The sequence below is a fragment of the Gigantopelta aegis genome, chromosome 15 (assembly GCF_016097555.1).
Source record: "Gigantopelta aegis isolate Gae_Host chromosome 15, Gae_host_genome, whole genome shotgun sequence".
Classification (NCBI taxonomy): Eukaryota; Metazoa; Mollusca; class Gastropoda; order Neomphalida; family Peltospiridae; genus Gigantopelta; species Gigantopelta aegis.
This window is the reverse complement of record NC_054713.1, coordinates 23489322-23506321: the sequence shown is the minus strand read 5'-3', so window position 1 is coordinate 23506321 and position 17000 is coordinate 23489322. Positions and strand designations below refer to the sequence as shown.

Genomic DNA, 17000 nt, shown 5'->3' with positions numbered 1-17000 from the left:
AGTGTAGAACTGAGTGAATGTATTTATAGACTGCTGTGATAGCATGGAAGTAAATCAATTACCATTTAAAGAGACTGTACTAAGTGCTGCAATTGTAACATGTTTATGACTAACATCCTTTTTGATGGCTACAATTACGTATTAAACAGACGACTGTTTAGAATATCTGTATCTGTACAAACAAGGTATTTGTAGTCGTCCTAATGTTAGTAGCAACCCAAATCAAATTTTACCTTTCAGTAATTTTGTATGTACGGAAGAAAATAAATTAGCAATGATTAACATTAGCACATAACCACAAACACATTGATATTCAAAACAAGAAATACATTTAAATGTAATTTTGGTCGCCAAAAAGGCACTGTTAGTCAGAAACATCTTACAATGGCTGCCAACTTAGGACAGTTCCTTTAAACAGCAATAATATCAGCTGTTCACAGGAATCAAGGGCCTAATTTGCATAACTATCTTATTGTCTGTGAAACAACATTGCATTGCATGTACTTACGGAATTCACTACGAGGTCGCAAAGGAAGGAACGTTTTCTGAATTAGCCAGCCTGACTATAGATGAATGGACAACCAGCACACTATGTAGTACCAGCATCCTCAAATTTAGTCCTGATGATTTTCGGATCACAGGGCAGAAACGTTCAAATAACTGACCTCAGTAGTGTAGTGGTTATGTCATCGGACTTGAGGCTGGTAGGAACTGGGTTCGTATACGATCTGAGGCAATGGGTGATATTCTGCATGCCTTTAACGGCTCCAACCCAGAGTGAGGGAACCGCTATGCTCAGTAAGTAGGTCTACGGCCACATACACCGAGTTTCACTCAATTCACTGGTGTGGTGGTGATGGGTGTGTCTCCCGTGTGTATGACCCCACATGGGGGATGCTTACCCGGCATGCACTGCAGGTTCCGTGTAATCCGGGCTCAGGTGATACCGAGATAGCTCAGCTGACAGCATGCGTGGAGAATGGCCCTGTCAAGTAGTCCCATGCTGAAATGGAAATACTGCGGCTTCACCAGTCATCTTATCATCGTCCATGTGTGTAATGTCCAGAAACAAAACAAAATGTGTTTGTCGCTCTGTTACATGTTTGTGGCGTTTAAAATAAAATAATAATAATCGTTCAAATATGACGAATTATACACTTTGCAAGCATATGCAGCTGTATATAAAAGTCTTCGATGAAAACCATTTATAATAATAGTTTGTTCGCATACTTAGCTGTATATAAACATGTTCAATGGGAAAACCTTTCACAATAATATTATGTTCGCATAATGTAACTGTATACAAAAGTCTTCAATGAAAAACCCTTCATAATATGTTCGCATAATATAAATGTATATAAAATTATTTAATGAAGAACCCTTCATAATAATATTATGTTCGTATACTGTAACTGTATATAAATGTTCAATGCAAAACCCTTCATAAGGTGTTCGCATAATGTAACTGTATATACCAATTGTTTAATGAAAACCCTTCATAATATGTTTGTATGCTGTAACTGTATATAACTCTTCAGTGCAAAACCCTTCACAATATGTTCGCATAATGTACCTGTATATAAAATTTGTCATTGAAAAACCTTTCATAATAATATTATGTTCGCATACTGTAACTGTATATAAACATTTTCAATGTAAAACCCTTCATAATATGTTCGCATACTATACCTGCATACAAAAGTATTAAATGAAAAACCCTTCAAAATAATGTTAAGGTCGTATACTGTAACTGTATATACATCTTCAATGCAAACCCCATCATAATAATGTTATGGTCGTATACTGTAGCTGTATATACATCTCCAATGCAAACCCCTTCATAATAATGTTATGGTCGTATACTGTAGCTGTATATACGTCTTCAATGCAAACCCCTTCATAATAATAATGTTATGGCCGTATACTGTAGCTGTATATACGTCTTCAATGCAAACCCCTTCATAATAATGTTATGGTCGTATACTGTAGCTGTATATAAGTATTCACTGCAAACCCCTTCATAATAATGTTATGGTCGTATGCTGTAGCTGTATATAAGTCTTCACTGCAAACCCCTTCATAATAATGTTATGGTCGTATACTGTAGCTGTATATAAGTCTTCACTGCAAATCACTTCATAATAATATTATGGTCGTATACTGTAACTGTATATACATCTTCACTGCAAACCCCTTCATAATAATGTTATGGTCGTATACTGTAGCTGTATATACATCTTCAATGCAAACCCCTTCATAATAATGTTATGGTCGTATACTGTAGCTGTATATAAGTCTTCACTGCAAACTCCGTTCAGCGTTAGTCTGGCTAGGAATTACGTTTAGCATAGGCCCATAATACTCAGGTTTTGAAAAAAGTACAGCTGAAATGGCTTCTGCGAGAGATCTGCACACACTTTTATGTTGGAGGTAGGCAAAACAGTTATAGGTAGTAAATAATTTCCGGCTGGGTCAAAGTTCGAGGTGCTCAAAACTTTTGATAGAAAAGTGAACACCTGTGACTGGTGATAAATGTAAGTGTGTTGGTTGTAAAAAAAGAGTTTCTTATGGGCTAAAAATGTATGCAATTTTGTTTCATCTAGTATCACTGTGTCAAGTAGCCTTGTGCTTGAAACATGTATGGGGTACCTGTAAAAAAAAGTACTCGAATTTTGTGCGGAACTAGGGTAGTCATAGACGCTACACGTTATCTCAGAAATGAGCAGCTTGACCCCTAATGTTTTCTGATTCACTTTAAGGGTGAGGGGTGGTAGTATTTATATCCGTGGCGTTTATGTCGATTGATACGCTGCAGGTAGGAGTTTTAGCCACACATGTTACTATTGTCATCTATGGGATTTCATTTGGTAGTATACATTCTATACTATTTACTGTAATCTGCAAGTATGTATAGTTCTATAAACATCATCACTAACAATATTACAATGTGATATATGCTGACTGTGTGACATACAATCGGAGGGGGTCGAAAATGAATCTAGCAGACACTTTTGCCCACATTTTCCCTGTACACTTACACGAACAGCCTAATATTGCAATTTTATAAAAACATATTTCAACTCCAACGTGTGTGTATGGACCTGGATAAACGAGTTGGTTTTTGTTTTTGTTTTTTTTTGTTTTGTTTTTTTGTTGTTGTTGGGTTGTTGTTGTTTGTTGTGGGGTTTTTTTTTTTTTTTTTTGGGGGGGGGGGGATATGTTTTTTTTGTTATTTCCAAAAAACTTTTACTTTTTTCTTACATCAAACCAAACTGAAATTATTTACAAAAATCATTTTAATAGAATGATGGGACGGACTATAAACAGTGATTCTGGAGATGGACACGAACGACTGGTTCGCCATCGTATCTGTATATTTAAAGAGTAATTGACAAACAAAGGAATTACGAATGACCAGATTGATTGAAAGTTGTAAACCCAAGCATTTGGCGTAGCAATTTAATTAGAGAGTAATTGACAAAAAGAGGAATTACGAATGACTAGATTGATTGAAAGTTGTAAACCCAAGCATTTGGCGTAGCAATTTAATTAGAGAGTAATTGACAAACAGAGGAATTACGGAAGACCAGATTGAATGAAAGTTGTAAACCCAAGCATTTGGCGTAGCAATTTAGTAAGAGAGTAATCAACAAACAGAGGAATTACGAATGACCAGAGTGATTGAAAGTTGTAAATCAAAGATTTTCCTGGGATTTTTACATTAAACGAGATGCACATAATTGTAACTCATCCTCAGTGTGTAAGACCACTATACCTACTTCTCTCTCACAAAGAACTAACCACTAACCTACTGTCCTGTACAGACAGCCAAGATAGCTGAGGTGTGTGCCCGGGATTGCGTGTTTGAAACTTAATTGGATAAAAACAAGAAAATTAGTATAAATGAAATGAAATGAAATGAATACGATAAATATCAAATACAACATTTACATACAATTTCAATTGTCCTAGATAGGTACATATTTAAAAGTAATCAATTATGAATGTATGCATTTAAAGAACTTTAAAAATAAGCAATTTGTTTTGTTTTGAACTCATTACTTTTGGCGTGAGAATCGCTAGTACTTGAGTTTTTGTTTTTTTAATAGTTTGGTTGTTAAGAGTGTGCGTGAGTGCGTGTGTGTGCGTGCGTGTGTATATGTCTGTGTGTCTTTGTGTGTGTTGTGTTGTGTGTGCGCGCGTGTGTGCGTGTGTTTGTGCGTGTGTGTTTCCGTTTGTGTGTGTTGTGCTGTATTTGTTTATATTTATTTTGCGTTTTTGTATGTAAAAGAAATGCTGTTTTAAATATTAATATACTTTAGATTAATGATTGGGCACCGCTGATTAGCCGACCTTCACGGTGGCTTCCATGGAAACGTTTAACCATCCTTCGTGTTTAAAAAACATTAAGTTGAATAGTATGTAAAACTGACAACTCGTACATGTTATCTACACACTCGTTGATTTCATTTCATTTCAATTTATTTTCGTGCTTATATCCAATTAAGATTCAAGCACGCTGTCCTGGGCACACACATCAGCTATCTGGGCTGTCTGTCCAGGATGGTGGATTAGTTGTTAGTTAGTTAATGGTTAGTGAGAGAGAATAGGGTGTAGTCACCTTATACCTACCCATTGAGCCCTTAAGAACTAGCTCTGGGTTGGAGCCAGTGCCGGGCTGCGAACCCTGCACCTACCAGTCCAATGGCGTAACTACTACGTCACCGAAGCCGGTGATGCTCGTTGAACTCGTTCTTTAATAAAATAAAATAAGGTTAAATGTGGCAAAGTGTAAAACAGATAATAACCAACTTACTACGAGGAGGTACGAATTACCAGTCTCTCGTGAATGAATCCCAATAACATTCATTTGCTGAGAATTCCTCTTAGGTCTTTGGTTATTCTCTAACCAAGGTCTGCTTTCCATTAAAGGGACATTCCTGAGTTTGCTCCATTGTAAGATGTTTCAGACTAATAAAATATTTCTACGATTAAACTTTCATATTAAATATATTTTCTTGTTTAGAATATCAATGTCTGTATATTCAGTGTGTTTCTGGTCGTCTTAATATTTGTAAGAAGCCCAAACTGGATTCTGTCTTTAAATAATTTCGTACGTACGAAAAATCATATTTTAGGAAATAAAATGAAATTTAACCTAGTACAAATATTAGAACTATCAGAAACTCGTTTAATATACAGCCACTAATATTATATGCAGAAAAATATATTTGATATGTAATTACAATTGTTAAAAAGTCTGTGTTAGTCGATAACATCTTAAACATTGCAGCAAACACAGGAATGTCCCTTTAACGTGATTCCGAACGCGTTTTATCGCCTGCGTTTTCGCATGCGGAAAGTTGTTTTTACATATCTACGTTTTCTCAAGCGAATGACTATAGCCTCTACTAGAAACATACTTATCTGCCCTTGATTTGCCCAAATAGCCACTAAATTATTTCCGGCGCGTTACGCTCCAGTCGCTTGCAACAAAGGCCCTTTGTTACTACTGAATTGTGGAGTAGTTGTCCTCTTGGTCTTTTATTTTTTGACGTTAAGAAAGTTTCTATTACTATTATTGTTTGTCAGATTGTGTGCAGTCTCCTCATTTTACAGAAAAGAAAATGTACAATATGTTTTTTGCTCAACAAAAATACTTAAGAACACGTCTTGGGGGGGGGGGGGGGGGGGGGCGACCAAGAAAAATGGCTCATTGATGCTTGACTCGTTAAAACGGCACCTTAATAAAGTTGTGATATTTGCAAGCAATATGCATGTGTTTGTGTATATATCACTGTGTACGAATGGAAGTGTACATTCATTTGACTAAATGACTAGCTGCGCTTTTCTGTACCACTAGCTGCATTATTAACTACGACCTATGCAGTAGTTAATACTGAAACTAACGATGCAGAAATTCACCTCCTCGCCTAACAATAAGGTTTCTACTGTCTGACTCGCAAACAAATCGGAACAGCGAGTCCAGTGTCATTGTCAGACGGACATAGTGTAATTTAATAGTTACGATCGACTATCTACCTGCAATTATTAATATTATGCACAACCATTAAGCATTCCATTATATATATATATATATATATATATATATATATATATATATATATATATATATATATATATATATATATATATATATATATATATTCACTGGCGTAGGAAGCAGGGGAGCAAGTGTCCCTCACTTTTCAGTTATTTTGCTTTATAATAGTGTAAAAGTGTGTAAATATAAAAAGTGTGGCCCCCTCCCCACACTTTTTGGCACCTTTCTGCGCCATTAATCTCTCTCTCTCTCTCTCTCTCTCTCTCTCTCTCTCTCTCTCTCTCTCTCTGTGTGTGTGTGTGTGTGTGTGCGTACATCCCCCCACGCCTTGTCACCTTCATACGCCACTGTTATATGTACATAGATAAACTTTTTTTTTCAAATGTGCGTGTTAGTTTGGGTTATGTTTTTGGTTGTGCGTGTGTACTGGTGTGTGGGCTTGTTTTGTAGGCTATTGTTTATTTGGGGGCAGATTTGTTGTTGTTCCTGGGGGAGGGGGGGGGGGGTTGGGGGAGGTAAAATTGTTGAGAGGGGTATTTTTTAAATATTAGGAATTTTGTTTTGCCTGCCACTTACGCTTATAAATTATAATCATGTATAGAACAATGTCTTCATTTTAACATTTAACCTTAAATAATCGGCATGCAAGACTAACATAAATATGTTCACACAGATATTTTGATGTAAACAAAACAAGTACTGTTACTATAGGTAGATGTTTTTAGGTGAAACTATATATTTGGCTGTTATTACAGCAAAATGTACACTTTATCATGCAATGTATATAGGCCTAATCAATTTACAGCAAACGAAATATTTAGTCAAACAGGCGCATGTGCAGGAAATTGTGTAACTGGCTAGTGGTGTTTTTAGGGGAGGGGTCGGGTCATGCGTCCCCAGAAATACACTGAAAAAAACAAAACAAACATAATATAGCACGTGGTGAAGGGGACTGTTCTGATCGGAATATTACATATAGTCCGTCCCATCCAACAAAAATGTAGTTTTTGTAAATAATTTAAGTTTGGTTTGACGTAAAAATAAAAATAAAAGTTTTTTGGAAATAACAAAAATATACTATTTTTGTGTGTAATTTAGAAAACAAGCGGCTCAGAAATAAATAACTTGTAAATTCCATAGTATGAAAAAATGCGTTCCCCGTGAGACGCACTATGAACATAATGTTTCTGTTATCTAGTATAACGGTGTTACTGTCACACACAATTCATTAAAACTGCAGGTGTGTTTGTATGTTTAAATGAAATTATGATAATTAATGTAAGGCGAGATTGCAGCTTTGAAACAAAACAATCAGGGTGTGTGACAGCTAGCTAGATTCATCTCCTATATTTAACACATGGTCAGTTATAACAAAACGCAATTTCATCAACTTAATTTTTACCTGTATCATTCTTTATTTTTAAAGCATAGGTGGGGACATTTATGATGCCAGGGACTGGCATGCATAAATCTCAGCTGAAGATTCACAAACAACTATGGCCATCGGCTATTCCCGAAGTAATCGGAACGCGCCGGAAGTGGTTGGTGGTTAGGGGACTGTGACGGAACATGCTCTTAATTTTGTTTTCGCCTGTGGCGATATTAATTGTGTTAGAAGGCCGTGTGCAGTTCCAAATGCACTTAGCTAGGTGGGCAACTTGTTACGTAATACTTCTGCGCGATGGTCGTCTAATAGACACCCAGAGCAGGTGTGGAGGCCATGTGGCCAGTAGTTACGTAATACCTCCACGCGACCGTGGAATCTCTAGCGAACTGGCGACATTAAGTCTGACGATCTGAGGAAAAAAATACCGCTTGGTCGCGGTGGAAATATCAGATGATAAGATTCGGTGCCGCGATGTACCCATAGGCGATATTTCGATTTATAATAAATAGCTAGTTTTTTTTAGATATCGAGAACTAGGAAGGCTCCAGGGGATCACGGACGTCGTCCACTGACCGATCTATATTAGTTCAGACGGGACTTTGGTAATTATATTATTTCTGCTCCGTTGTATAACCTTGATGTGATTGATGTGACTTTAAATATTTTAATACTGCATTATACCAATATTCTTTAGACAGTGTCTTCGGTCATCTGACGAAGTAAATCGTAGACTTTTTGTTCTAACATTATATGAGTATTTGGTAATATAAAGCTTAGCCAGTCATCCTAGAAGACCTAGGTAAACTGTAGGTTATTGTCTTTATTGTGATAGGTACCAGTATTAATTCTGTGTTACAAGGTTACTGAATGAGTAGTTACGGGTTAATTAAAAATTAACCAGTTAGGAATAGTGTTGTAATTCCTTTATTAATTAAGTTCTCCTGGCAGCGTTTCTCAATTATCACACGTTACTGAACGAGTAGTAAGGGTTAATTAAAAATTAACCAGTTAGGAATAGAGTGGTAATTCCTTTATTAATTAACTTCTCTTAGAAGCGTTTCTCAAATATCACACGTTAAATATTTTAATACTGTATTATACCAATATTATTTAGACGATGCTGCCGGTCATCTGACACAGTAATCTGTAGGCTCACTGTCCTAAATAATTATAAAAAGCTTAACCAGTCATCCTAGAGGACCTAGGTAAACTGTAGGTTATTGTCTTTATTGTGATAGGTACCAGTATTAATTCTGTGTTACAAGGTTACTGAATGAGTAGTTAAGGGTTAATTAAAAATGAACCAGTTAGGAATAGAGCTGTAATTCCGTTATTAATTAAGTTCCCCTGGAAGCGTTTCTCCATTATCACACGTGTGTGTGTGTGTGTTAGTGTTTCTCAATTATCACACATGTGGGTGTTGTGTCACGGTGAAGTGATTAGCATATTGTGTAAACTAAACTCCCAGAGATTAACTAATTAAGTGATCAGTTCTGGGTTGTTATTATTGTTGTTATTAAATAACTACTGCGGCTGTGCATTTGTCAGCGTAGGTTAATACAGATTCCAAAGTGTATTGTGTTTTTGTTGTGTTTTCTAGTGAACTAAACGTGCTATAATAATATATACTTTATATAAGATCGTATCTCTGATCATACCTAGACGAGCCATACTAGGGTTTAACCGCCTGTTACAGAGAGATCTAATAGATATACAGTTAGGAGAGATATTTTGATAATCGTGTTTTATTCAGTTACGGGAATTATAGAATCCCCGTGACAGGGACGTAACTCTGCCTATTTTTTCTCGCGAATTTCTAATAGAGGCTATACAAAATGTTTCGTTGTCGGAGTGTACTTCAACTTGAACGTGTTGAATGACCGCGCGCGGAATCCCGTATATGGAAAAGGTACCATGTAAATGCACTGTGTCGATAAACTCGCGAACGAAAGCGGGCCTAAGTCTCTCCCCCCAAGAAACCCAAAACAAAACAAAAAAAACAAAAACGAAAAAAACCCCACCCAATCAAACAAACAAACAAAACAAAAACAAACATAAACTGGTCAAGTTCAAGTTCTTTATTGCGTTAAGTTTTCTAACTTATCAGCATTATAACAATGAAATACAATATTATGTACAATAGTGCAGAACAATGGTGGAGAATGACTTGCATAAATAAAATACATACACATATACCGATAAAACAATCCATCTATATCTATATATAAACAATCGGCAATATGGGTCACACAAATATAGATCTATTAAGTTGTTTGTAGTAATAGCATATCCCTCATTTTGTTCGCCTGTATTAAGTATTTGCCAAGGTTATTTATCTCCTTATTGTTTGTAGTTGACAATAGCTGTATTAGTTTAAAAGCACTGGGGTTCTTGGAGTAGTATTTCTTAATAAATCTATTTCTTAAAGTTTCGTATCGTGGACACTGAAGAATAAAATGAAACTCATCCTCAATCTCATTAACATTACATAATGTACATACTCTTTGTGTTCTCTCGATATTTTTGTACCTACCAGCTTCAATATTTAGCCTGTGTGCACAAATTCTCATTTTCGTTATTTTTTTTATATTACGTGAATCAATTGGCTTCGTCAGATATGTTTGTAATTGATATTTCTTTATTAAGTGTTTATATAGTGATCCTTTTGGCGACGCTGTTATTAAACTGTAGGATTTTTGTTTAAATAGATCAAATATTCTTTCTTTAATTATGTAATAAAAACTTATATGGGTATGGGTCGATTTCCACATATAACTTAGCCCAAGCGTATTTAATTCCTGCTTAATATTCGTTAGCCAAATATCTCCATACTCATACATTTCCTCGTACACAGCTTTTAGAATGCAATTACTGGTAGTACGTTTATCCAGTATTTAAAAATTCTCAGCTTTCTTATAATAGCTAGTGGAAATCGTCCCAATTCTCTATAAACAAAGTAATTACAAGTTCTATTATGTACACCCAATGAACGTTTACAAAATTGTATATGCACTTTCTCAATGTCGTGTGCCGAGTGAAAACCCCAGACTTCCGATCCATAATTAAGAACACTATTTACATAGGTATCAAATACCGCTAACTTCGTTTCAATATCAAAATAGTTCTTATTACAAATATTCATGATCCAGTATTGTACTTTACGTCCTTGTTCTGCCAGTCTTTTCTGTGCCCGATTAAATTTACCATTATAACTTAGTAACAGTCCAAGATAGTTAAAATTCGTCTACTACCTCCAACTGGTGACCCTCATAATCCCATTTCTCGTTATCTTTAAGTTTACCCCCATTTCTAAAGACTACTATTTTCGTTTTATTTGCATTAACGGTTAGATCCCATTTTGTAGTGTAATATTCAAGGGTATTTAACAGACCAAAGTTGCTGCTGCGATGCCGCTTCTTTTTCTTCTTTTTTTTATAAAGCATACATTGCACAGAAAATATGGGTATATTTAAGGTTCTTTACGTCCTCTTCATCTGCCTTGGTCCATCCTCAAAGGCCACGTACACGTACCGGTATCTACGCTAGGTATGTAGAAGTAATCTGAAAAAAAAAAAAAAAAAAAAAAAAAAAAAAAAAAAAAAAAAAAAACCAGTGGTTACTTTAGAAATGAACTAGATATTCATGATGATTGATGCTGCTTTAGAAATGAACTAGATATTCATGATGATTGATGCTGCTTTAGAAATGAACTAGATATTCATGATGATTGATGCTGCTTTAGAAATGAACTAGATATTCATGATGATTGATGCTGCTTTAGAAATGAACTAGATATTCATGATGATTGATGCTGCTTTAGAAATGAACTAGATATTCATGATGATTGATGCTGCTTTAGAAATGAACTAGATATTCATGATGATTGATGCTGCTTTAGAAATGAACTAGATATTCATGATGATTGATGCTGCTTTAGAAATGAACTAGATATTCATGATGATTGATGCTGCTTTAGAAATGAACTAGATATTCATGATGATTGATGCTGCTAGGATTTTCAATTTCCAAAATGGCGGAATAAATACCGTGTTTGATGAAATAGAATATGATTTTTCTTTTCTTTTCTTTCTTTCCCTCACAGTGGGTAGGTGTAAAGCCACTACACCGACATCTCAGTCACTAACGAGTAACCTACTGTCCTGGACAGCTGATGTGTATGTACTCAGGACAGCGTGCTTTGACGTTAACTTGATAAACACTCAAAAATAAATTGAATGAATACATTTGTAAGTGTATTCGGTGTGTCTCGGCCAAAACGGATTGATCCGAATTCATCCGTATTGAGTGGTGGTGTGTCAACGGCGAAACACAATTCGAATCAGTATGCTTTGATCCGCATTGGCACGCACTGGGCAGAACCGTATTTGGTTTGTCAACGCTGTTATATAACAGTTTGTGTTAATATATAGCAATTTCTAAATTGTAATAGGGCTAACGACGCATATCTGGGACTAATAGTCCATCAGCAGAAACGTCGCCCCTGTAATTATAATATTTAAAAACTCAGTGTCAGTTATGACGAACGTGTACATAATGTCCTTTAGATGAAAATTCGGACTTAACGATGATTATAATATGTGCTCCTGACAGTGGTTAGTAGTAGTGCAAGATATGGTCACCTTTTGCATTATAACATTACGTTTGTCAGTGAGTTATGCCTGCATACCAGACATGGGCGGATCCAAGGGGGGGGGGGGGGACCAGGGGGACGCGTCCCCCAAAAAAATTGTTCAAGTGCCCTCAAAATGTCCAAGTGCCCTTTTTGTTTGTAGATTTTTTTTTTTTTTAAGTAAACAATAATTATATTGTAGATAAATGAAATCAAGATTTTCGTGTACATGCGCAAGCTTGCAGATATGTGTCTGTGTTATTGAGTCTCAATGGGGCCCCATTGAGGTTCTAACGCGAGTGACGCCAATTTACTTCATTATTGCTAGTATATTATGACGTAGAACTGTAGGAATTCATATTAATTGTAAATATCAAAACTTGTAGTAAGGTGCCCTTTTGACGAGTCAATGTGCCCTTCTTTTTTGGTCCCCCCCCCCCCCCCCCCCCCCCCCCCCCCCCCCCCCCCCCCCCCCCCCCCCCCCCCCCCCCCCCCTAAAAATATTTCCTGGATCCGCCCAGGTAACCACTACTGTCTAAATATCCCATCTGTTCTGTCATGATGGATGCCACCGGTAGTGCAGGATGTGGTCACCTTTTGCATTATAACATTACGTTTGTCAGTGAGTTTTGCCTGCACACCACTACTGTCTAAATATCCCATCTGTTCTGTCATGATGGATGCGACCGGTAGTGCAGGATATGGTCACCTTTTGCATTATAACATTACGTTTGTCAGTGAGTTATGCCTGCACACCACTACTGTCTAAATATCCCATCTGTTCTGTCATGATGGATGCCACCGGTAGTGCAGGTGTGACGGTACATGCTCTTAATTTCTTTTCGCCTGTGGCGATATTAATTGTTTTAGAAGGCCGTGTGCAGTTCCAAATGCACTTAGCCCAGATGGGCAATTTGTTACGTAATACCTTCGCGCTATCGTGCATTCCAAAATGCACATGTGGAGGCCATGTGGCCAGTAGTTACGTAATACCTCTGCGAGTGCGGTTTTTACAACCGTGATTTGGCGAATGGCGACAGCCAGTCTGATGATGAGAGAAAAATATACCGATCTGGGAGAGGTGGACATATCAGATGATAGGTGAGGTATCGCCTTGTACCCCCAGGCGATATTCGCTGTCTCTGAGAGTTTTGAATAAATAGCTAGGATTTAGAGATATCGAGGAGAAACGATAGAAATGCTCCAGGGGATCGCTGTCCGTCCACTGAACGATCTATATTAGTTCAGACGGGACTTTGGTAAATATATATTTTCTGCTCTGTGTATAACCTTGATGTGATTGATGTGACTTTAAATATTTTAATACTGTATTATACCAATATTATTTAGACGATGCTGCCGGTCATCTGACACAGTAATCTGTAGGCTCACTGTCCTAAATAATTATAAAAAGCTTAACCAGTCATCCTAGAGGACCTAGGTAAACTGTAGGTTATTGTCTTTATTGTGATAGGTACCAGTATTAATTCTGTGTTACAAGGTTACTGAATGAGTAGTTAAGGGTTAATTAAAAATGAACCAGTTAGGAATAGAGCTGTAATTCCGTTATTAATTAAGTTCCCCTGGAAGCGTTTCTCCATTATCACACGTGTGTGTGTGTGTTAGTGTTTCTCAATTATCACACATGTGGGTGTTGTGTCACGGTGAAGTGATTAGCATATTGTGTAAACTAGACACCTAGAGATTAACTAATTAAGTGATCAGTTCTGGGTTGTTATTATTGTTATTAATTAACTACTGCGACAGTACATTTGTCAGCGTAGGTTAATACAGATTCCAAAGTGTATTGTGTTTTGTTGTGTTTTCTAGTGAACTAAACGTGCTATAATAATATATACTTTATATAAGATCTTATCTCTGATCATACCTAGACGAGCCACAGCGGGTATAACTGCTCGATACAGAGAGATCTAATAGATATACAGTTAGGAGAGATATTTGGATAATCGTGTTTCATCCAGTTACGGGTATTATAGAATCCCCGTGACAGCAGGATATGGTCACCTTTTGCATTATAACATTACGTTTGTCAGTGAGTTTTGCCTGCACACCACTACTGTCTAAATATCCCATCTGTTCTATCATGATGGATGCCACCGGTTGGGCATGATATGCTCATTTTCCGAAAACACCTCTGGCAGTGTTCGAATTAAGCACGTGTCCGTTTGCGAAAATGCGCTTGGATAAATTACTTTTACCTCAATGGTTGTTCTATGAACATACAATGCAGTTTCATTTTGAGCAGTAAAAAAAATCATCCTTGCACTTATATAAACAAACCATTTATTTGACAAATTGAAAATATTGGCTGACGAGTAGAATTCTATATGTACTTGTCCGGTGGACTAGTGAACAGTTTTGCTTATTTGTATCACTGTCTCATATCAACACTGTTATAACAGTAATTCATGAGTGTATGTGATCACAACAATTCTTATTCCAAAGAGCTCTGCTTGGCGCTAGGTTTGATTTAGTAAATTAATCTGGTAGTGACAGTCCTCTTTGTGTTGGTGCAAGAAGGATGACATCTCCAATGAAGGATCTCCTCGAAAGTGGCTGTCCTATGGACTAGGCACTAGATAAAGATTCGAGTCGTTCCGATTTTCTAGGTTGGTTTATGTGCAACTTTTCGAGTGGCAGTCGTTTTATAAACGAAAGAAAGAAATGTTTTATTTAACGACGCACTCAACACATTTTATTTATGGTTATATGGCGTCAGACATATGGTTAAGGACCACACAGATTTTGAGAGGAAACCCGCTGTCGCCACTACATGGGCTACTCTTTCCGATTAGCAGCAAGGGATCTTTTATTTGCGCTTCCCACAGGCAGAATAGCACAAACCATGGCCTTTGTTGAACCAGTTATGGATTACTGGTCGGTGCAAGTGGTTTACACCTACCCATTGAGCCGTGTGGAGCACTCACTCAGAGTTTGGAGTCGGTATCTGGATTAAAAATCCCATGCCTCGACTGGAATCCGAACCGAGTACCTATCAGCCTGTAGACCGGTGTCCTAACCACGACGCCACCGAGGCGGGTAGTTTTATAAACGAAGTATGAAGTGAGTATGGTCTGGATTGTGGTTTCACAAATGATGTACGAAGTGAGTATGTTCTGGGTTGTCCTGTTATAGACGAAGTACGAAGTGGGTATGGTCTGGGTTGTGGTTTTATTAACGAAGTACGAAGTGGGTGTGGTCTGGATTGTGGTTTTATTAACGATGTATGAAGTGGGTGTGTTCTGGGTGGTGGTTTTATTAACGATGTATGAAGTGGGTGTGGTCTGGATTGTGGTTTTATTAACAAAGTACGAAGTGGGTGTGGTCTGGATTGTGGTTTTATTAACGATGTATGAAGTGGGTGTGTTCTGGGTGGTGGTTTTATTAACGAAGTACGAAGTGGGTGTGGTCTGGGTTGTGGTTTTATTAACGAAGTACGAAGTGGGTATGGTCTGGGTTGTGGTTTTATTAACGAAGTACGAAGTGGGTGTGGTCTGGGTTGTGGTTTTATTAACGAAGTACGAAGTGGGTGTGGTCTGGGTTGTGGTTTTATTAACAAAGTACGAAGTGGGTATGGTCTGGGTTGTGCTTGTCTTATAATAGGGGGAGGTGTTATTTTGCAAATGTAATTTCTTTAATGAAATACCCCCTAAAAATATGGACACAACCTCTCTGAGTACAAAAGTATCAAAGTTTGACCAGCTGATTGATGCTAATCCCCATGTACATACCCTCTGAAAGTCTCGCGACCATTAAAACAGGCTTGAAAAACATTTGAAATGATGTTACTTTTGATATACATACATTTTCATGTATTTTAGGTAAAATGAATAATGGCAAAATAATTATCTACAACTGACAACATAAAACAAAAATCACTCTAAATACTACATTTATTTTGTAGGGTTTCACTGGACATCATATATATAGGCTAAACAATTCGTAACGTAACTAGACATTAAATGTGCGGAAAAAAAGTTAAAAGTACATGATAATCGAACAAAACTGCATTCATTCATAAAGAAGCATATCTCTTGAAGCAAAGTAACCATGGTTGTTAACATACCGTGTACAGAGAAAGAAACGACGTCTGTCATCTACAGCTACTCTTACTCAGCCAGGAGATAAACTGCCCCTTAAATATCAGCATATCCGCGTGAGTATTTAGGAGAGTGCGACCTGAGTTCTATGAAACTGTCGATAAACTGAAGTGTTGCTACCACATGGCTATGCGTCAAGCTGCAGCAGCTATCGTCACAGTTGAGAACAAAATGTTTGGAAGAACGTGATGTTTGGAAGTACCATGATGAGACGGATGTTACTGATTTGGACGCCCTGCCTGAATCCAGCAGTGTCAGACAAACAGGTAATACCATTGAGGCTATGGCATTAGATGAAATTGTCAAAGAGATCATGAACTCTGATGAGAAGGTTGTGGTGACATATTCTGATGACGGATCCAAGAAGCAAGGTGCTTGAGTATTTTCTGTTCAGGGTATCACTGTAGAAAATACAGATCTCTTCCAACCATGGGCGTTGCTCCAGAGTCCAGAAACAACATAGCTGCTCTCAAAGTTGCAGTTCTTGAAATTCGTGAGGGAGCAAGCGGTGTTGAACCTAAATCTCTCTTTGAAAACAAATTACTTTGTCATAACAGATCAGACAGCTCGTAACATTAATGTGGATGAGATTGTAGTGGAAAGTCTAGCATCGGAACACATCCCTGATCATTTGTTTTGCAATGTATCCCCAACACTGATGTTTAACAGGGCTGAAATAAAAAACATTCTAGGTAGAGACAAGATCTACTCAAACTTTCTGATCAATGCAACAACAACAGCAACAAGTGTCACTGAGCAAGCTCTTGACTGCGTGACTCGGCTCATTAGTCGCAACTT

General features: G+C 37.2%; 1 protein-coding gene across 3 annotated transcripts in view; it reads right to left on the bottom strand.

Annotated features, from left to right (window-relative positions):
- Positions 1 to 9959: 9959 nt before the first annotated feature.
- The window catches only part of LOC121390082, a 42037-nt gene continuing 34996 nt past the window's right edge, over positions 9960 to 17000 (bottom strand). For 2 of the 3 annotated variants that reach the window (XM_041521792.1, XM_041521793.1), the window contains one exon: positions 9960 to 11012. In XM_041521792.1, the coding sequence (XP_041377726.1) occupies positions 10942 to 11012 (71 nt within the window). In that variant the 3' untranslated portion in view covers positions 9960 to 10941. Of the gene's footprint in view, positions 11013 to 15068; positions 16874 to 17000 lie in introns of those variants that run through there. The other variant, XM_041521794.1, reaches the window with a different exon arrangement.